Source organism: Rhinatrema bivittatum, chromosome 13 (genome assembly GCF_901001135.1).
Source record: "Rhinatrema bivittatum chromosome 13, aRhiBiv1.1, whole genome shotgun sequence".
NCBI classification, from domain to species: domain Eukaryota; kingdom Metazoa; phylum Chordata; class Amphibia; order Gymnophiona; family Rhinatrematidae; genus Rhinatrema; species Rhinatrema bivittatum.
Window position 1 is genome coordinate 79,155,883 of NC_042627.1, and position 22,836 is coordinate 79,178,718.

Sequence of the window (22,836 nt, forward strand, 5' to 3'; positions counted from 1 at the left end):
TCCACTTTGTTGCCCTCTGCTCTCCTGTGCATGTTACAGGAGGGGGTATTGCTGTACATAGGGTGAGGGTCAGTGTGTGTGTATATGAATGGGTGGGAAGGCTTTCTCCTCCCAATACTTGTGTGTGTGTGTGTGTCGGGGGACGGGAGGGGAGGAGGTGATAGGGTGTGTGTGTGTCGGGGGACGGGGGTATGTGTGTGTCGGGGGATGGGGGTGTGTGTGTGTGTGTGTCGGGGGATGGGGGTGTGTGTGTGTGTGTGTCGGGGGATGGGGGTGTGTGTGTGTGTCGGGGGATGGGGGTGTGTGTGTGTGTGTGTCGGGGGATGGGGGTATGTGTGTGTGTGTTCACACATGCAGGGAGGGGAGGAGGTGACGGGGTGTGTGTGTGTCAGGGGATGGGGGTATATGTGTGTGTGTGTCAGGGGATGGGGGTATATGTGTGTGTGTGTATGGGGATGGGGGTATATGTGTGTGTGTGTATATGTGTCGGGGGACGGGGGTATATGTGTGTGTGTGTCGGGGGACGGGAGGGGAGGAGGTGATGGGGTGTGTGTGTGTGTGTGTGTCGGGGGATGTGTGTGTGTGTGTGTCAGGGGACGGGGTATATGTGTGTGTGTGTCAGGGGATGGGGGTATGTGTGTGTGTGTGTGTGTCAGGGGATGGGGGTATGTGTGTGTGTGTGTGTCGGGGGATGGGTGTGTGTGTGTGTGTGTGTGTCGGGGGATGGGTGTGTGTGTGTCGGGGGATGGGTGTGTGTGTGTGTGTGTCGGGGGATGGGTGTGTGTGTGTGTGTGTCGGGGGATGGGTGTTCGAGATCTAGGTATCATGCTAGACAATCAGCTCAATTTTAAAAAATTCATAAGCACAACCACCAAAGACTGTTTTTATAAGTTACAAGTCTTAAAAAAATTGAAGCCTCTTCTTTATTTCAACGATTTTCGGATGGTCCTACAAGCCATTATTCTATCAAAAGTCGACTATTGCAATTCGCTTCTCTTTGGCCTTCCATATTCATCCATCAAACCCCTCCAAATGCTACAGAACTCTGCAGCCAGAATCCTTACCAATACAAATAAAAGAGATCACATCACCCCCATTCTCAAGCTCCTCCACTGGCTGCCTATAAAGCAAAGGATCCTATATAAAGTACTCACCGTAATTCATAAATCCATTCACAATATCTCTCCTCTTCAATTATGTAACCAACTACGCCCTCACTCCTCCTCTAGACCCATCAGAGGAGCATATAAAGGCACACTCTATGTACCTTCAACAAAATCCTCGCATCATAAACGTGCCATATCTACAGCAGGCCCCATTCAATGGAATGCGCTCCCACCAGACATTCGGCTTGAGTTCTGCCACTCTTCATTCAAAAAAAAACTTAAAACCTGGCTCTTTAGCCAAGCTTTTCCAGGACCATGATCATCATTTTTTCCCCTCCAACCAGCAAGAACATATCTTCTTCACAAACCCCCATTTTCCATACCACTACCTACTTCGGTATCTAATCTCTTGCTACAGGACATTTGAGACTTTCTCACTTATACGTTATAATTTTTATGCTCAATAAGACCTGTCAACTTAATTGTTTAAGTCTTTTTTTTTTTTTTTTCTCCTTTATCTTTTGGTCATCAATGTTACAACGTTATTGTTAAATTTTGAACTTATGTACACTGTTCCAAGTTTCATAACCTTGTTCTATGTAATGCCTTTTGGCAATTTTCATGTTCTGTTTCAATGTAAACCGATGTGATCTTTATTTCATATAGGAACACCGGTATATAAAAATCTAAAAATAAATAAATAAATGTGTGTGTTTGTGTGTGTGTCAGGGGATGGGGGTATGTGTGTGTGTGTGTGTCGGGGGATGGGTGTGTGTGTGTCGGGGGATGGGTGTGTGTGTGTGTCGGGGGATGGGTGTATGTGTGTGTGTGTCGGGGGATGGGTGTGTGTGTGTGTGTGTCGGGGGATGGGTGTGTGTGTGTGTGTCAGGGGATGGGTGTGTGTGTGTGTGTGTGTGTCAGGGGATGGGGTATATGTGTGTGTGTGTGTGTGTGTGTGTCAGGGGATGGGGGTATGTGTGTGTGTGTGTGTGTGTGTGTCAGGGGATGGGGGTATGTGTGTGTGTGTGTGTGTGTGTGTGTGTGTCAGGGGATGGGGGTATGTGTGTGTGTGTGTGTGTGTGTGTGTGTGTGTGTGTCGGGGGATGGGGGTATGTGTGTGTGTGTGTGTGTGTGTGTCGGGGGATGGGTGTGTGTGTGTGTCGGGGGATGGGGGTGTGTGTGTGTCAGGGGATGGGTGTGTGTGTGTGTGTGTCAGGGGATGGGTGTGTGTGTGTGTGTGTGTCGGGGGATGGGGGTGTGTGTGTGTGTGTTCACACATGCAGGGAGGGGAGGAGGTGATGGGGTGTATGTCTACGTTAGGCGAGATAGGGGATCACTTCGTCCCCTTCTACTCCCTCACCCCAGTGTAGCTCCCTCAGAGAGACAGACATTACATTTCCAGTGTTGAAAAGAAGTTATCTTAAACCTTAGGCATTTCCCTGCACTACAGAGAGTAATAGCTAATTCCTTCATTAACATAGGATTTATGGGTGCAGAAAACAGTTTGTTAAACTGGGAGTAAAGCTGTACACACATACATGTGCATGCAGCCTTATGCATCTTATTAAACTGGGGCCGCAGTTAGCAGAGCCCACCCTGCAAAGTCTTAACCAGGATAAGGGGCTGTACTGGCAGAATTACAGACACACAACAGCTGTTAGATGGTTTACAACCTTTTTTCTGAAAATGCTGTTAAGCTCAGAATTAGAGAAAAAAAAAAACCCCCCAGCAACCGATAGCCCTACTCTTCCTATCCATGTCACTGAATCGCTGAATACCTGTACTTCAATGGATGCTCCTCTCCATTTGGCAGGTGTGGGATCTCAGGTGGCATGATGAAAACCGTATGTTCACTTTTGTAGGACTCATCCAACTCTATAAGATGCGTTTCACCGGGTTTCTCCATATCTACCTGCACAAGATTGATTTTACAAAGCGGAAGTATTAGCAAGTTATCCAATTTTTGTAACTAAATCCCGAAGCAGCAGTACAATAGCTTCCATCAAAACTCATTTATTTAAATGCGATCTACAGTATCAGAGAGATGTATAGAGTGCTGGAAAACAGGAAACTTATGCAGGCACATGTTAGTGATTACCATTCCCTTCACTGGGCAGTGCTACAGTCACAGTAACTTGTTATTTTCTCTAATAATCCTTTGCATAACTACACATCCATTCTAATGCAGCTTTGTCTACAGAACTACTGATCGCAGCCCATTCTGGCAGAGTTGTAACCTTTGGGTTATTTGTTGTCACTCTGTTAAATCTGCAATTATTGCTAGCAGGGAAAATTAATCTCGTTCTAACTTTAGGGGAAAATACTTGAGTACGTTATTTTACCTGTTTGGACAGAGACAAAAAGGGTTTGAGTTAGCACAAGTCTGAACAGCGTGCGAGACCAGCGTTGTCTGATCTGCTGCAGGCACCGTGCCCTGAGAAAGGCAAATTGATCTTACTGCTGACACCAGACATTTTTGTTGAAACAGAATTTGCAATAAATCTTGAAGCTGATGTTGTAAATATTTCACTAATTATACAAAAGATGAAGTGAATCCTTACTGACCTGTTTCACTGGAGTGATAAACTTGCAGCATACATGCACAAAGAAATACTGTAAGAAGCAATCCGGTGACCAAAGTCAGTAAGAAAAAATGAAAAACAGATCAAGAAGCTGTTATCTGATTTATAAATTCCTTTTATTAATTTCACTAGTTTAAGAACATAAGAAGTTGCTATACTGGGTCAGACCAAGGGTCCATCAAGCCCAGCATCCTGTTCCCAACAGAGGCCAATCTAGAATACAAGAACCAAACATTAAATAGATCCCCTGATACTGATACAGGTAATAAGCAGTGACTATTCTCTAAGTCAACTTGGTTAATAGGAGTTTATGGACTTCTCCTCCAGGAACTTATCCAAACCTTTTTTAAACCAAATTACGCTAACTGCCTTAACCACAACCTCCAGCAATGAATTCCAGAACTTAATTGTGCATTGAGTGTTTTAAAATGTGCTACTTGCTAACTTCATGGAGTGTCCCCTAGTCCTTGTATTATCCAAAAGAGTAAATAACTCATTCACATTTACCCATTCTAGACCTCTCAAGAATTTATAGACCTCTATCATATCCCCCCTCATCTGTCTCTTCTCCAAGCTGAACAGCCCTAACCTCTTTAGCCTTTCCTCATAGGGGAGCCATTCTACTCCCTTTTATCATTTTGGTCACCCTTCTCTATACCTTTTCCAGTGCAACTATATCTTTTTTGAGATGCGGCAATCAGAAACGTACATAGTATTTAAGATGCTGTCTCACCATGGAGCAATACAGAGGCATTATGACATTTTCCGTTTTATTCACCATTCCTTTCCTAATTATTAACATTGTTTACTTTTTTGACTGTCACTGCGCCAAGGATTTCAATGTATTCTCCGCTAAGACGTCTAGATCTTTTTCCTGTGTGATAACTTTTAATATGGTATCCAATATCACTTAACTACAGCAAGGGTTATTTTTCCCTATATGCATCACCTTGCACTTGTCCACATTAAATTTCATCTGCCATTTGGGCAACTAATCTTCCACTCTCACAAGGTCCTCCTGCAATTTATCACAATCTGCTTGTGATTTAACTACTCTGAATAATTGTGTCATCTGCAAATCTGATCACCTCACTTGTCGTACCCCTTTCTAGATCATTTATAAATATATTAAAAAGCACTGGTCCAAGTACAGATCCCTGAGGACTCCACTGTTTACTTTTCCCACTGTGAAAACTGACCATTTTATCCTGTTTCCTTTCTCTTAAACGGTTTGCAATCTACAAAAGGACATTGCCTCCTACCCCATGACTTTTTAATTTTCTTAGGGGGACTTTGTCAAACACCTTCTGAAAATCCAAATGCACTACATCTACCGATTCACCTTTATCACTAAATCTACCGACTGAAAGGAAAGACAAATTTGAATTCAGGGACAACCAACACGAGCCATGACTTTTTACAGTCTGGGGTAAAACACAGGGCTGCTTCTACGGCCAAGTCCATAAGCAAAGCACGTCAAGCAGCACTGACTGATACATGGGGGTAACCTGCACGGTAGACACTGCCATGGGAAGCTTGCTGGGCAGCCTGGATGGACCATCGGTCCTTTTCTGCTGTCATTTCTAAGTCTCTATGCCTTCTTTTATAACATCATTGGTCAGCCAAGTACTAAATGAACAGAAAATGTGTAGACTGGAAATGCAGTGTTATAATTTCTTAATTATTTTACAGAAGTAATGAAAGTAGCATCACTTTAATTTCTGTAACAGGAAATTCATACATTTAATATTAAACTACCTCATACACAGTTTTTACTTGTTCACAAACCTGTCAGAATTATACCATTTTAATTTCTATTTTGCAAAGTAATGTTTTTTGTCTCAGCTTTTTAATTGTACAGCAAGTAGAAGACCTGAAGTGCATTGTGTCTGATAGCTGCCTTCACATAATCCAGAGCATCTACAGCCCACTCTCCGGCATGGCGGAACACCCAATCTCTCCTAACTCCCGCACATGGTTAGTAAAATCTAATTACATTATGGGGTCAATTTAAAAAATCTTCAAGTTGCATTTTCACATTTTTGGATATTTTTCAAAGATTGCACATAAAATAGCTCAAAGTCTTATTTTTAAAGACGAATATGTGTGCCCCAAGCAGGAAATGCCTTATCTGATATACGATGACATTTGATATTGCTGGAAAATATAAAAATGAAAAACTAAATATATGCGCAGGAACTTTTACTGAACACAAAGACCGATGATTCTACATAAGGCAAAAGAAGGTCTTTCCAAGCTGGGAGTGCCTATTATGAAGGTCTTATGCAATATTGCTTGAATTTATTACAATACTGCGGATAATGGAGAATTTCTCAATAATGCTTGCTTGCTTGACTGTCCTCATTTTTGTGACATTGTTTTAGGTAATTTTTATAATGTCATCCAAAAAGATAGGAATCTATGGATATATTTGCTAGACATGCTTTTTTTAAAATTATAATCATATTAAAATCATGGTTAAAAAAGTCCCCGATTAGGTCAAGCACTTAGAATCATCATCCTAATTTATGTAGATTGTTAAATTCCATCTATCATGATCCAAAAATGTCCTCCATATAAAAAAAAGACCTCATTACAATTAAAAAAAACTGTCCCATATCGGAGGCAGTGTTCACAGCCCCTGGGAAGAGGAAGTCGGTCACTGTGCACTGGCGACACCTACTGGCTGGATATAGGATCCATAATTGCAGAGTTCTGAAAGGAACCCTGGTGCATGGCCCCCAGCCCCAGACTGTCATTGCCATGACTGGGCTGAGTGAGTTGGGAGGGGATATGAAAGGGGGCGGGGAATTCAGACACTTGCAAATGAAAGCTTATGACATTGGAGTTCTGACTTGATCTGGGAGCCCAAAGGAGCAGAAGGAAACTAGTTTATTTATCACTTGAATATATTACAAATCTTACAAAGGTAAACCAATGTGATGTACAATAAAAATTTATAAAATAATATAATATACTAAAACAAACAGAGACAAGTGAAACAGTTTATAAAAGAACAGAATAAATCGACAAAATATAACAAAATAAAACAGCAGTAATAAAGCACACATTATCATAAAATAAAGTAGAAATTTTAAAAAGCAAATGCAAGGCAAACAAATTAATAAAAGCCTAATCTGATGGGGAGGCTTGCAAAAACAGGAGCATCTTTGGGGCTTTCCTAAATTTAAAATAGTCACTCTAGGGGGTAAAGCCAATGGAAATGAGTTCCAAAGGCTTGGGGCTAAATATAAAAAAAAAACCCCCAAAACAGATTTCCCTGGTTCTTTCTAATCTAATGTCCCTTGGAGAGGGCAAAACTAAGAGTTCTTGCTGGGAAGAGGACAAAGATCTCTTAGGGCGATGGTGAACTGGATGTGTGAAGACAAGACAGCCAATGCAGTTCTCAAAGAAGAGAGGTGACTTGGCCATATCTTTGCTTACTGAAGATTAACTGAGCTGCTGTGGTTTGGACAGTCAGAAGTCTTCTAATCAGTATGGATAAAAAACAGCACTGCACTAATTTCAATGTGTTAAAATTAAGGAACAAACTAAAGATCTGAGATCAGTAGGGTCCAAAAATGGCCTAAGACTCTGAATGAACTTCAAGAAGTATGAACTTTGCAACAAATGTGAGATACGGCTGGAGAAAATCAGTAAAGGATTAATCTTAACCCCATAAAGTGGTTAACACATCTTTAACCTGTATAGAATTGCTTGCCATGAAAGGCAAAGGAAGCTGCAAAGAAGTATGATTCCTAGTAAACCACACTGCTTCTGGATTTACCAGGATTAACTTTAAGTTTAGAAAGCTTTACCCAATCAGCAACTTCAGTCAGACGCCTACTGAGGCCAGGGCAAGGAAAGTGATGACCTGGATGTCATCTGCATAGAAATAGCTAGCGAATCTCTATACTTTGAATCAATGAGATAGGTATAGATTAAACAAAATAGGATACAGTTGTGGTGTTCCCTCAAGGATCCTTCCTAAGAGGAATTGGGGCAGACTGAACAGAGTCCCATGAAATGCAATAAGATCTAGCGTCCAGGAAAGATCTGAACCAAAGGAAAGTGGAGCAAGCATCCCTATGTCAAAGGAGCAATTGAACAAAAGCTGCTGGACTGCAGTGTCAAATGTGGAACTCCTATCTAAAGACACTAGTACGGCCATTTCCCCTTGTCAAGATGAAGATTATTATTGTTAATCAGAGCAGTAAGCACAGCCCCTGTGTCATTGTCTTTCCAGTAAGCAGACTGTTTCAAATGTAAAACTAAACATGCTCTATAAAAAGCCAGAAAGCTGAAACTGGACAACCTTCTCAATGAACTTTGAAAGAAAACAAATTAGAAATTGAATGATAATTAGGAAAAATCAGAGCAAGAGAATGTTTACCAAATGCCTTACCAGCGGTAGTCTTAAGATTCTGGGGGAAAATGCTAATGTCTAGACTGGCGTTAATGATATCAGACAGAGGAAAAAGTAATTTTACCTTAGGATTTTGTATTAAATGTGTTTCTCTTCCTCGTTAATCTGTTCCCTGTAAACCGATATGATGTGAAAACGAATACCGGTATATAAAAACTTGTAATAAATAAATAAATGTATACAAAGGGCAATGTGACCACAGAAGAGGCGGCAGGATTAATTTGCTTAAAATGAATTTGTAAGCTGGCAGACGTGACTTTGTTGAATGCAGATTGTCTACTCACTGGTATGTTCTTGGGTGGAGTGAGAAGGATTAAATGATGAAGACCTGAGTGAGAATTCAGACCTAATATTAAGGAATTTTGTATCATCAAAGGAAATAGGAAAAATATCAGCAGTCAATTTGTTGAAATTAGATTATTGTGAAGAATGGAATCCAGAAATTTGAGACACAAGCCTAAACACCTGCTTGAGTCTGTTCTATGTTTTTGCAAGTATAATCTTGTAATGATTTTTTTTTTTAGCTTGCTTAACTGCTAGCAAGTCACATTTTAGCTTAAATGCATCCTCGGGGAGTTTTTTCTTGCACCATTTTCTTTCTTGATGTTGAACCTACTTTTTCCAAGTCAGAATAAGAAGGAGGAACAGTTTTACTAGATCTGTTTGTGCAATAATGAAGTGATGCCTTACTGTCAAATGCCTGACCTAGCCCTGTGTTCCATGTCTGAATTTTATCCTGTACGGAAAGATCAGGGAAGTCTGAGGGGAACGCAACTGCTTGTGCTAAGCTTATCAAAATTCCAGATCTTTAGTCAGACAGACAGACAGACAGGAATCTTGTTGCTAGGAGGCTGGACACAGATAAAAAGTAGTCACACATGGTCAGTCCTTGTAAATGATAAAAACTCAGAATTCAGCTACCAGAACAAGAACAACAAAGACGGCCCATCTAGTGTTCATTGTCACTGCCTTGACCGTTTTACCTGGCAGACTGTTCCATAGTTTCACCAGGCTGTGTGAACCCTTTCCCCTTTGGCGGAGCTTTCTTTGCCCTTTGTCATACCCTTGTACCGGGCCAACGTAAGAAATAACCAAACACAATGCACAGCAGCTTCTGAGGCCACCATAGGTCCTTTCTTTGTATCTGAAATAACTCCTGAGGTAACATGATGTGCACACCTTTTCTTCCTATTCCACCTCAGGCACAAACCACAAATCTACTTGTGTTAAAGGCTGCAAATAACGTCCACACAAACAGCGATGTGCCCCTGAAGCCTGCAAGTCTATCTCCTCCTCTCACTCACCACAAAGTCAGGGGATACTCGGATGTGCTCAGAGTGAATCTATACAAAATGACAGAAGGGCTCACCTCATCCTGTACGTCTGTCCTTGTCCAAAATAAAAGAAAATTAAATTAAACTGGAGGAGAGTAGCAGCAGAGCCGAGGGCTGAGAACCAGGGAAGCCAGGGCTCAAATCCCACGTCCACTCCTTGTGACCTTGGGCAAATCACTTCACCCCCCATTGCCTCAAATAAATCTTAAGACTGTAAGCGCTCTGAGGACAGGGAAGTACCTGCAATACCTGAATGTAGCTCACCTTGAGCCAACAATAAAAAGTAAGCTAAATTCACAATCAAACTAAAATACATTAAAATTTGGTAAAAATGATACACCTCTCGGTGTCTACATGACACACCCCCTATAATTTATCCATGAATTTAGGCTACAGACAAATAGAAAAACTGTTGGTAAACTGGAACCTGCATGGTGAAAGCCAAGGGCCTGATTTTAAAACGCATTAACTTGAGAAAACCCAGTTTTACTAGCGTAAATGCACTTTACTTGAGTAAGTGGGATTTGGAAAATTACTACAATATATACCTTTGAAATGTCCATAGAATTTACTTGCACAGCGCACTTTATGTGAGTAAATGGCTTCTGAAAATTGCTATGATAGTATTTTACATTTACATGCGTAAATGCTTTGAAAATTACCTTCTAAGTAACTAAGGATAGTTGCTATTCTTAAGCAAAGATTTGTTTCCAAATACCAAAGAAAACCATTATTTATTAACATTTCTTCTATACCGCTTGATTTAAAAAGGAAAATTGGACTGATCTGTGGTATTACAGGAACAAAAATTAGCAGGTAAGAACCAGACCAGTGGGTTTTGCATCCCTACCAGCAGATGGAGGCAGAGAACAAAAGCTTTGAGGCGCTGCTACATAAACGAGAGGCCACCTGCAGTCCCTCAGTAGTGACCTGTACCCAAGCCAAGATTAGATACCATTCCCCTGTACCAGGGCAAACCGAAAAACCCAGGGTTGGATCCCCCTGAAATGGAGACCTACAAAACTCCAGTACCAAAAACAGTTTGTCAATCACTTAACTGAACAAACAATTGTTTCAAATGGTAAGAAAATCTCTTTGATTATACAGCGTATAAGTAGCAGGAAACTCGGCATCAATACCGGGTAGGTCTCTGGACTAATCTGTGGTATTACAGGAATGAAAATCAGCAGGTAAGAACCAAATTTTCCTTTCGTGAACATACCCAGATCAGTCCAGACAAGTGGGATGTACACTGGGCAGGAACTCGAAAGACCTGCTCAACACACTTTCATTGAAAGTTGCATCATCTTGCGCCTGAACATTCAATTGGTAATGCCTGGTGAAAGTATGAAGCAAGGTCCACACCGCAGCCCTACATCTCTCTTTGGCAGAAACTGACACTCCATCCAAGAGGCTGCCTGAGCTCTAGTCGAATGCGCCTTAAGACCCGTCAGAATGGTGCAACCCTTACAAATACAGGCTGAACAAATAGCCTCTTTCAACCATCGAGCCAAAGTAGCTTTGGATGCTTTCTCTCCTTTCTTCAGCCCACCAAACACTACAAAGAGATGGTCCGATCACCGAAAGGAATTAGTGACCTTCAAATAACGCAACAGAGCATGATGCACATCCAGATGCTGGATATCTCTATCCTTGGCAGAATCTCTCAATCACTCCAGGAACCCTGGTAATTCAACTGTGATTCACATGGAAGGCAGAAACCACTTTCGGCAAAAAGGAAGGCATTGTACGCAAGGTCACTCTGTTAGAAATACACAAGAAAGGAACACGACAATATAGAGCCTGAAGCGCTGAAATCCTCCTGGCTGAACAATTTGCAACCAAAAAAACAGTCAACATAAGGTCCTTCAAAGAGGCTCCTCCCAAAAGCTCAAAAAGGAGCCTCACAGAGAATCCCACATGATTATGTTGAGGTTCCAATCTGGACATCTTCCGAACTGTAGGTCTCACATGCTTAACCCATTTCAGGAATTGGATGACATCAGGATGAGAGGCCAAAGGCTTGCCTCTGAGACAACTCAAGGCAGAAACTTGGACACAGAGCGAACTATAGGGCAATCCCTGGACAAGCCTTGTTGCAGATAGGACAAAATATGCGGAACTGTCACAGACAGAGGATCCAGCCGCTGCTGAACACACCAGTTCTCAAAAATCTTCTAAACCCTGACGTACGCCATGGAAGTAGAAAGCCTTCTAGCCTGGAGAAGGGGAGAAATTACTGATTCCAAATATCCTTTCATGCGTAAGCACCACCTCTCAAAAGCCAAGCTGCAAGACAAAAGTGATGCTCTCGATCCAAAAATATGGGACCCTGTGCACCAACCCCGAAAGATGAGCCAGCCGAAGAGGTTCGTCATAAGAACCTAAGAAACTGCCATGCTGGGTCAGACCAAGGGTCCATCAAGCCCAGCATCCTGTTTCCAACAGAGGCCAAACCAGGCCACAAGAACCTGGCAATTACCCAAACACTAAGAAGATCCCATGCTACTGATGCAATTAAGAGCAGTGGCTATTCCCTAAGTAAACTTGATTAATAGCAGTTAATGGACTTCTCCTCACCTTTTTTAAACCCATCTACACTAAATGCACTAACCACATCCTCTGGCAACAAATTCAAGAGCTTAATTGTGCACTGAGTGAAAAAGAATTTTCACTGATTAGTCTTAAATGTGTTACTTGCTAACTTCATGGGGTGCCCCCTAGTCCTTCTATTATCCGAAAGTGTAAATAACCAAGTCACATCTACTCGTTCAAGACCTCTCATGATCTTAAAGACATCTATCATATCCCCCCTCAGCCTTCTCTTCTCCAAGCTGAACGGCCCTAACCTCTTCAGCCTTTCCTCATAGGGGAGCTGTTCAGGAACAAACTGCTCCAAGTGGATTACAAATAAAACAAAACAATGAGGTAAGAACAGGAAATCAGGAAAAAAAAGATCATTCCTCGCGACAGGAATTCTCCTACTGGAAAGTACAGCACAGTTACAAATATGAGCTGCAAAGCCCCAGCAAGACTTACCTTCACTCCTTTATCCGCAGTACTCTTCTCTGAGAATAGCTTGGCAATGAGAGAATAAAGCAGCAGAATATCAACAATAAGCCCCACTCAGTGTCACACCCCAGAAAAGTGCTAACTTCAGCTTTCCAAACATAACACATTTCTCTTTTATATCGTGGTAGTAAAAGTAGCGCTAATCAAAGGTGCCAGATACTACCCTATCCACAACCCCACTATCTCCCCCAATGCAAGACTCTGCGTGCTCCATCAGTCCTGTAGGGTTACTGTTCATGCCTCTTCAGTTCCTGGCCTCTCTGACGAGACAGCTAACAAGCAGGCCGATGCAATACAGTGTGCTCAGCCAAGCGCACTGTTTAATCCCTGGTTGGACACGGGTTTTGAAAGCGAGTCCACAACCCCTTATGTCTATAAGGGGATTAGCGCATCCAAAACACACATCCAGCCCCCAGCGAAACTAATAGCACTCATCACATGCAATATTGAGCGTCCATTATCCTAAGCAGCTGACAGACGACCTCTCCTGAGCGCCCGCTGCCGAGGAGGTTCTGAGGCGCACGATTTCCCCATGCGCCTCCTTTTTACTGCGGCACCTGATTTAAATATTAAATCGGGTGCACCGGAGAGGGCAATCAGCGCATTGGGAGAGCAGGCGTTGAGTCATGAGCGCCCGTTTTCCCTGCGCCGTACTGCATAGGGCCTGAAGGAATCTTACAAACGAGATTATCCATGGTCTGTTGGCAACCAGGACTGAGACCACCAATAATTTCACAAGGTTATGCCACTACATTTGCAGGCAAACCTTCTTTAAAAAGCAGAAGAAAATATATATTCCAAAGTACTTGTATGTGAAATAGAGCACATCTCCTCATTGAATGCAAGAGCTAAGTAGCAACATGCATTAAGGAGCCCAGGGGTGACCAACTCCCGTCCTCAAGAGCCACAAACAGGCCTGGTTTTCATGATATCCATAATAAATAGGAATGAGATAACAGGAGGTGGCCACCCCTGAAGTAGCCTTCTGTAAAAGTTCTCATGTAATATTTATCACAGTCAGATGTTACTGCGCTGTATAAGAATGCTTTCTGTTCACAGACTGCTATGTTTTGCAGTACAGCTTATTACATTGGTAACTTGTATGCGACACACAAAATAGCTTTCTCAGCCAAGCTGTAAAGGGAAATCCTGCATTTCATACAAAAGCCCCCCTCCTGAGCATCACTACTTACGTCCATTATAAAGCAGGAGTATTTTCCCCTTACAGATGTATAATCTGTAAAAGGATTTATTAACCATTCTGGCAGCAGAATACACAGATTAGTAAAATAAGCGACATCCAGCCACTCTGTACTCGGCCAGATAAACCCCCCGTCACAGAATTGGGGCTCATGATCTTAATGTTATTTTTGTTTTTGGCTGAAAGCTGCGTAGCATTAATTAGTTATTTGTGCAATCTGTAGTTTAGAAAATGCCATAAAACTTAAACTCTAGAACCAAGAGCTTTAAAAAAACAAACACAGAAGAACCTATACACGAGATTAAAAGGCATCAATCATAGGGCTTCCTGTAGTCCTTTAAGTGCACAGAATACAAATAAAGTATATAGCAATAAATAAGACTCACTTTCTCAACACAATCATCAAAAAAGGCCAGGCTTGCATCTTTATCACTGACAAAGGAGCATTCTTCAATAAAACGGATGAACATTTGTGTTTTGGTCATCAGTGAATAGAATTTATGATGGGAACGATCCCGGCTCTTTAAGAAACCTAGAAAATGGATCAGTACAAACACCTCAGAACAGAATTTTTTCTTATTTATATTCCATGTTTCAGTCATTTCAAAGCAGCTACTGCAGGCATTTCCCTGTCCTGAGAGGGCTCACAATCTAAATCTATACCAGAGGGTAAAGCGACCTGCCCAAGGTCGCAGTGGGATTTCTGGTTTGAGGCCCACCCCTCTAACCACTAGGCTGCAGAGACATCCTGCTACTTATGCAGGGCAAAAAGCATTAATATAGTCACACATTGTAGCAAACGGAAGTTACTAACATGTGGCAGGGCTGAGAGAGCGTTCAGTGACCCGTTCACAAATCACACCACAGCAGACCCTCACTCTTCTGAAGAATTCTGATTTTTACAACAGTGGGGATCCGTTTTACATCTTGGCTTAAACTCCACATGGTGATGTTATTTCACAACTTCTTGAATTTTTTGTAAACTGTGTCTGATAATTAGATTCACCCCAAAAAATGTCTCTAAAAGTGTTGATGCACTAAGGTTTTGAACCTACATGAGACCCTTCTTCAGATACGATCTTGAACATTCAGATAAAATACTGGGTCAGACCAAAAGTCCATCAAGCCCAGGATCCTGTTCTCAACAGTGGCCAATCCAGGTCTCAAGTGTCCTGCACCAATCATCCTGGTGGTGGCCGTAATGGCTGGGGTGGTGTGGTAGGCAAAGGAATCTGAATCCCCTCCACCCCCGCCCCCCCCCCTAAAAACACAAGTTCGTAGGCGAGCAGCAGAGGAATCTCAGAGCAAGGGGACACGCCGCTACCTTTTGTACTGGTGGCATGGACCGTGCGGAAGGGCAGGCCTGGAAACTCAAAGCTGGTGCAGGCAGAGAGCGGCCATCAAGCTGCAGATCCAGCAGGTGAGGTTGAGGGTGACGAAGACACTGGAAGGAGAGTAGGAAAGGAGGGAGGGAGGGGAGAGAAGCTCCCTCCTTGGGCCAATTTTTTTGCCATAATCCACCTCTAGTTACAACTACATAAACTTCTCCTTAAACAAAAGTACGTCTTTCCTTACTCACATTCAACATTTTTATTGCCTCACACATTTCTGTTTCAAGGTGAAGACACTTACCTTGTAGCTCAAAGAGAGAACTGGCGTCTGTAGCTGTCTCAGAAGGTGCCTGTGTTATTGGCTTTAGGTATGTCCTATAGCCCTTCAATAAAGAGGCCATGAAACAAAGAAATGCTTCCTGGATCTCCAAATCTAACAAATGCAACTGCTTCCCCGAGTCTAAATCAGAGTTATTCATCGCTAATTCCATGAGCGTGTCTTCCCTTGGTCTCTGCTGCACTGTAAAGAAGAGGAGACTCCACTGAAGACACAGACATGAACATTGACCATATCATATTGCATTAACTCTGCACGACTGCCAGGCACAGGGTGGCAGCCTTTATTGCAATAAGGAAGGGGAGCCACAGGGGCCTGGCTTCTGTAAAACTGTCCGACTGCTGAAAGAAGCCAAGAGCAGCCACTGACGGCAGCCTTCCTCTTTATCTATTCTCATTATGCCCTTTACGACAAACCTGTCTGCTGCAAAAAAGTGGTACAGGTGGTTTGCCAGCCATTTTCTTAGCCTCCCAGTTAATAAAACTTGAACCATGTATTTTTCAGCCTCTGTCATTTGTCTACTGAGAGTCCTTTGGGCTTCCTTTCACTCAATAATGATCCTTTCCTCTCTGTGAGCTTTGGTTAGTGTCTCTTACACCCCATCTGCATGACTCCTCTATGTCCTGCAGCTTTCCTCGCTTAGCAGCTATTTCTCTTTTACTATTGCAATAAGCTACATTAGTTCCTTCCTCGTCTGCTACAAAGTAGTGTGGTTGCTGTGTTAGGCCACTTCAATGTGCAGAAATCAAAAAATATATATATGCTGAGGCTCTTCTAAGAACATAAGAAATTGCCATGCTGGGTCAGACCAAGGGTCCATCAAGCCCAGCATCCTGTTTCCAACAGTGGCCAATCCAGGCCATAAGAACCTGGCAAGTACCCAAACACAGGGGCGGATTGGCCTATCGGGGGATCGGACATCTCCCAGTGGGCCGATCGCTCCAGTCATGTGGTCTGTCTTGCGCAGCCGTGACAGAGCCGCGCTCGGCAGACTACGTGATGTGTCCTGGGCCAGCCTGAGCGGTGAATATCAGAGCCGGTCCAACATTGTGAATTCGCCGCTGCCCAAACACTAAGAAGATCCCATGCTACTGATGAAATTAATATTCCAACAAAAACATATAGGGGATCAATTGCTCGGTGATAATCTTGTACGGAGGTAGTTCTATGAGGGTAACCAATTTATGGTTATCCTCTTGTGTACCCCCGTCTATTATTCTTTTATTAATTTTTATTTAATTTCCCAACTTCTTTTGCTTTTTGTAATTTTCAGTTTTTCTTAAAGAAAAACTGAAAATTTTTTTTTCTTTAAGAAAAACTGAAAATTACAAAAAGCAAAAGAAGTTGGGAAATTAAATAAAAATTAATAAAAGAATAATAGACGGGGGTACACAAGAGGATAACCATAAATTGGTTACCCTCATAGAACTACCTCCGTACAAGATTATCACCGAGCAATTGATCCCCTATATGTTTTTGTTGGAATATTATTGAAAAGGGGAAGAGGTTGGTTAGTGACTACTGATGAAATTAATAGCAGTGGCTATTTCCTAAGTAAACTTGATTAATAGCCATTAATGTACTTCTCCTCCAAGAACTTATCCAAACCTTTTTTGAACCCAGCTACACTAACTGCACTAACCACATCCTCTGGCAACAAATTCCAGAGCTTTATTGTGTATTGAGTGAAAAGGAATTTTCTCCAATTAATCTTAAATGTGCTACATGCTAACTTAATGGAATGCCCCCTAGTCCTTCTATTATTCGAAAGTGTAAATAACCGATTCACATCTACTTGTTCAAGACCTCTCATGATCTTAAAGACCTCTATCATATCTCCCCTCAGCCGTCTCTTCTCCAAGTTGAACAGCCTTAAGCTCTTCAGCCTTTCCTCATAGGGGAGCTGTTCCATCCCCTTTATCATTTTGGTTGCCCTTCTCTGTACCTTCGCTATCGCAACTATATCTTTTTTGAGATGTGGCAACCAGAATTGTACACAGTATTCAAGGTGCGGTCTCACCATGGAGCGATATAGAGGCATTATGACATTTTCCGTTTTATTAACCACTCCCTTCCTAATAATTCCTAACATTCTGTTTGCTTTTTTGACTGCCGCAGCACACTGAGCCGACAATTTTAAAGTATTATCCACTATGATGCCTAGATCTCTTTCCTGGGTGGTAGCTCCTAATATGGAACCTAACATCGTGTAATTACAGCAAGGGTTATTTTTCCCTATATGCAACACCTTGCACTTGTCCACATTAAATTTCATCTGCCATTTGGATGCCTAATCTTCCAGTCTTGCAAGGTCCTCCTGTAATGTATCACAGTCAGCTTGTGATTTAACTACTCTGAATAATTTTGTATCATCTGCAAATTTGATAACCTCACTTGTAGTATTCCTTTCCAGATCATTTATATATATATTGAAAAGCACCGGTCCAAGTACAGATCCCTGAGGCACTCCACTGTTTACTCTTTTCCACTGAGAAAATTGTCCATTTAATCCTACTCTATTTCCTGTCTTTTAACCACGAAAGGACATCGCCTCCTATCCCATGACTTTTTAGTTTTTGTAGAAGCATCTCATGAGGAACTTTGTCAAACGCCTTCTGAAAATCCAAATACACTACATCTACTAGTTCACCTTTATCCACATGTTTATTAACCCCTTCAAAAAAATGAAGCAGATTTGTTAGGCAAGACTTCCCTTGGGTAAATCCATGTTGACTGTGTTCCATTAAATCATGTCTTTCTATATGCTCTACGATTTTGATCTTGAGAATAGTTTTCACTATTTTTCCCAGCACCAAAGTCAGACTCACTGGTCTATAGTTACCCGGATCACCCCTGGAGTCTTTTTTAAATATTGGAGTTACATTGTCCACCCTTCAGTCTTCAGGTACAATGGATGATTTTAATGATAGGTTACAAATTTTAAATTAATAGATCAGAAATTTCATTTTTTAGTTCCTTCAGTACCCTAGGATGGATACCATCTGGTCCAGGTGATTTGCTACTCTTTAGTTTGTCAAGCTGGCCTACTACATCTTCCAGGTTCACAGTGATTTGGTTCAGTTCATCTGACTTATCACCCCTGAAAACCATCTCCGGAACTGGTATCTCTCCAACATCCTCATTAGTAAACACGGAAGCAAAGAATTCATTTAGTCTTTCTGCAATGGCCTTATCTTCCCGAAGAGCCCCTTTAACCCCTCAGTCATCTAATTGTCCAACCGACTCCCTCACAGGTTTCTTGCTTCGGATATATTTACAAAAGTTTTTATTATGAGTTTTTACTCTATGGCCAACTTCATTTCAAATTCTCTCTTCGCCTGTTTCTAGACTAGCTTTCAGGAGCTACAGTCTCTTCTTCATCAGCTACTGAGGAAGGGAATGGGATCCCCAATAGTAGTCAATAAATGTAGCAAGATAGTCCAATACAAAGATATCTGCTTATATATTTTTTGGTTTCTTCTGTTATAAATCCTAAGTATCCCTGAGTCAGAACTTCCTGCAATAGACTAATAAGTTACAAACATTTCCTGACAGTATGCAAACCTAAGGTTTCTATCCATTTAACTTAGCATAAACTCAGATTGTTTACATTAAAAAACAAGTTTTACAGAGGTAAAACTAACTTTTCAATATGTGTAAAAATTTCAAAAGAAACTCATACTATTACCACTGTTGCTATCATTTTTTCTAATTTAATATTTGTATTCATCGTCAAGGACCATCCAAGGTGAATTTGCTGTGAGAATGCACTGAAGCAAACATCCTCCTGCTCCTACAGCCTCAATGGTAACTAAAGCTAACACTGTACATATTTAGAAAAATAAAATTATAAAATAAGAAAGTAGGTACTTCCTTACTGCATACTACTTGCAGGATATACAGGAAGCCTGCAACATCTCTCTCCCAAGCCAATATATTCCCCTGAAGTACTGCATCAGAGAAGCCATTACAGTGCTTGTACCACGTGGCCGTTACCAGGCATGCAGCAGTGCCCATGTTTAAAATACAGCAAATATTCTCTTATATTCCCACTTACACTCTGCGAGTTGTTGGTAGAGGTTATTTAAAGTATTCATAAGATTTTTGCAAGGTTTCTTTGGTAGTATCTTCCATGTAAAGTTTCTCTTATCTTCTGTGCTGAAAGATAAGGAGAATAACTTTTTTTTTTTTTTAGTTATGTTTGCTTCCATACACAGATTACAGCCCTACGAACAGTGTGTTGTGAATTGCACCAAGGAAAGCACATCAGTGGCACAAAATGTGCACATAAAAAGTGAAAAGAACGTTTTTTGTAATACAGCTGGTGAACAGAAAGAAAAAGCTACAATGACCCCGTGGCTAATTCTACGCCTTTCCACTGGATGACCAAAAGTCTCACTACCGGAGGCGAGAGCACACTCTTCCTTTTTCATGCACTTGTGTTTGGTCTGCTTTCTTTAAATCACTTCTACTTTGTCATTAGGAGGTAGATTCATGATTCTAGTTTTCTTATTAACAAAATCCTGTTCTACTCACTTCTACGAAATTAGGAAAAGCTACCATCTATCAGCACTGAAGGGAAACAGGAAGGTGATACAGGACAATAAAAGCCAGGGCTCGACAGAAGGTCCACTGTTGCATTCTACAAGTTCAGTTTTAGCCATTACACATTAATGGTTACCCAAATGACTGCCCACTAAAACTTAAAGAGCTCTCAAACAACAAAAAAATTATTTTTTTTTTCAAAAGGGGCACTTCAACATTTTTTTGTTTTTTATTCAGTTTTGCTTTGGTCATCTGCTCCTCATTCCCTAGAGCGAATGCCTCGGTGGTTCGGGGGACGTCACCAGACCAAAGGCTGTGGTGACGTTTGGAGAGAGAACTGGCGTCTGTAGCTGTCTCGGAAGGTGCCTGTGGTATTGGCTTTAGATTTGTCCTATAGGCCTTCAATAAAGAGGCCATGAAACAAAAGAGGATGTGCCCGAGGTGCCCCCTTAGTACAGCAGGCAAGACCACCCTAGCAGCAGCAGCAGCCTCTTCCTGCCCTCTCTGGGCACATCACCTCTGTGGTGCGGTGTCAGGGTCAAGGGGGCTTGAACCCCAAACCCTGGGATTTCCAGGCCATGAACCTGCAGCAAGGCTGCAGAGGCCGCAGGCTTTCCTGGGAGTCTCGGGATATTTGTCCCTGGTTCCTGGGAGAATCAGACACATCCCTGCTCTATTTCAACCTAGGAAGGGGGATGGGGCCACCAAAGGCACCTCCTGCCACTTTTAGTCAGACACACCCCTGATATATTTTAGCCTGGGGGGGGGGGGGGGCCCCACCAGATAGATGCACCTCCTGCCGCTTTTAGTGAGACACACCCCTGATATATTTTAGCCTGGGGGGGGGGGGCCCCACCAGATAGATGCACCTCCTGCCACTTTTAGTGAGACACACCCCTGCTATATTTTAGCTTGGGGGGGGGGGGCCACCAGATAGATGCACCTCCTGCCACTTTTAGTCAGACACACCCCTGCTATATTTTAGCCGGGGGGGGGGGGGGGAGCCCACCAGATAGATGCACCTCCTGCCACTTTTAGTGAGACACACCCCTGCTATATTTTAGCCTGGGGGGGGGGGCCCACCAGATAGATGCACCTCCTGCCACTTTTAGTCAGACACACCCCTGCTATATTTTAGCCTGGGGGGGGGGGCCCACCAGATAGATGCACCTCCTGCCACTTTTAGTGAGACACACCCCTGCTATATTTTAGCCTGGGGGGGGGGCCCACCAGATAGATGCACCTCCTGCCACTTTTAGTGAGACACACCCCTGCTATATTTTAGCCTGGGGGGGGGGGGGGCCCACCAGATAGATGCACCTCCTGCCACTTTTAGTGAGACACACCCCTGCTATATTTTAGCTTGGGGGGGGGGCCACCAGATAGATGCACCTCCTGCCACTTTTAGTGAGACACACCCCTGCTATATTTTAGCTTGGGGGGGGGGCCCACCAGATAGATGCACCTCCTGCCACTTTTAGTGAGACACACCCCTGCTATATTTTAGCTTGGGGGGGGGGGCCACCAGATAGATGCACCTCCTGCCACTTTTAGTGAGACACACCCCTGCTATATTTTAGCTTGGGGGGGGGGCCCACCAGATAGATGCACCTCCTGCCACTTTTAGTGAGACACACCCCTGCTATATTTTAGCCTGGGGGGGGGCCCACCAGATAGATGCACCTCCTGCCACTTTTAGTCAGACACACCCCTGCTATATTTTAGCCGGGGGGGGGGGGGGGGGGAGCCCACCAGATAGATGCACCTCCTGCCACTTTTAGTGAGACACACCCCTGCTATATTTTAGCCTGGGGGGAGGGGAGCCCACCAGATAGATGCACCTCCTGCCACTTTTAGTCAGACACACCCCTGCTATATTTTAGCCTGGGGGGGGGGGGGGCCCACCAGATAGATGCACCTCCTGCCACTTTTAGTCAGACACACCCCTGCTATATTTTAGCCTGGGGGGGGGGGCCCACCAGATAGATGCACCTCCTGCCACTTTTAGTCAGACACACCCCTGCTATATTTTAGCCTGGGGGGGGGGCCCACCAGATAGATGCACCTCCTGCCACTTTTAGTCAGACACACCCCTGCTATATTTTAGCCTGGGGGGGGGCCCACCAGATAGATGCACCTCCTGCCACTTTTAGTCAGACACACCCCTGCAATGTCCCGATTGGACCAGAACTGGGTGTGCCCCATATTCCCGGCATGCTCAGAAGGCACATAGGGGTGGTCCAAGAGCCCCCTTGGCATCTGTACTGTTTGCTTCCTAATTTCCCAGGCTTGTTCTAGTCCAAGTTTCCTGCGATTGTTTCGTGTCCCAGCTTTCTTGCATATAAACCTTACTGCTTCACAGCAGTCTCCCGTGTCCTGCTTGTGTCCATCGCCAGCGCTCCTGGCCCTTTTCCAGCTCCTGAAAGTCTCCACCTTCCCTCATTGCCAAGGCCCAATTTCTCATGACATGGGGGCATTTGGATAGTGGAAGAAAGGAGGATTTGCCGATTCTAGACTAATGCTGATCCCGTCCATACCTCAAGCTGCTTCAGCACTGCCGGTCCTCCTCAGGACAGAACCATCCCAGTGAGAATAAACTGATAAGTTACCTGCTGCTAAAAGCTGGGTAGAAATCTGTTTATATTCTAAGCTTGGCAATTGCTAATACTGTGTCTGTCTATATGCATAACTCATCTGTTTAGTATTTCCATCCAAAGAAATAAAGCATTGGTGACAGATCCACTTGGGGAGTTAGCTTTTTATTATCAGCAGCTTGTTGTGCTTCCATAATCATTCAAAGATACTGAAACAAACTACTGTTCAAACCTTTACAAAAGTTTTATAATACAGATGCATCCTAACACAGCTGGAACATGTTCGGTAAAGAAAAGATTTTATATCA

The 22,836-nt window shown here is 43.0% G+C and overlaps 1 protein-coding gene across 6 annotated transcripts in view; it reads right to left on the bottom strand.

The window, feature by feature from the left end:
- Positions 1-22,836, bottom strand: part of DENND4A (DENN domain containing 4A) — a 123,775-nt gene that overhangs the window by 46,787 nt on the left and 54,152 nt on the right. For all 6 annotated transcript variants that reach the window (XM_029575097.1, XM_029575092.1, XM_029575095.1 and 3 more), the window contains 4 exons: positions 19,447-19,547; positions 15,354-15,572; positions 14,108-14,253; positions 2,885-3,018 (listed from right to left, as the gene is read on the bottom strand). In XM_029575097.1, coding sequence (XP_029430957.1) covers positions 2,885-3,018; positions 14,108-14,253; positions 15,354-15,572; positions 19,447-19,547 — 600 coding nt within the window. The remainder of the gene's footprint in view (positions 1-2,884; positions 3,019-14,107; positions 14,254-15,353; positions 15,573-19,446; positions 19,548-22,836) is intronic.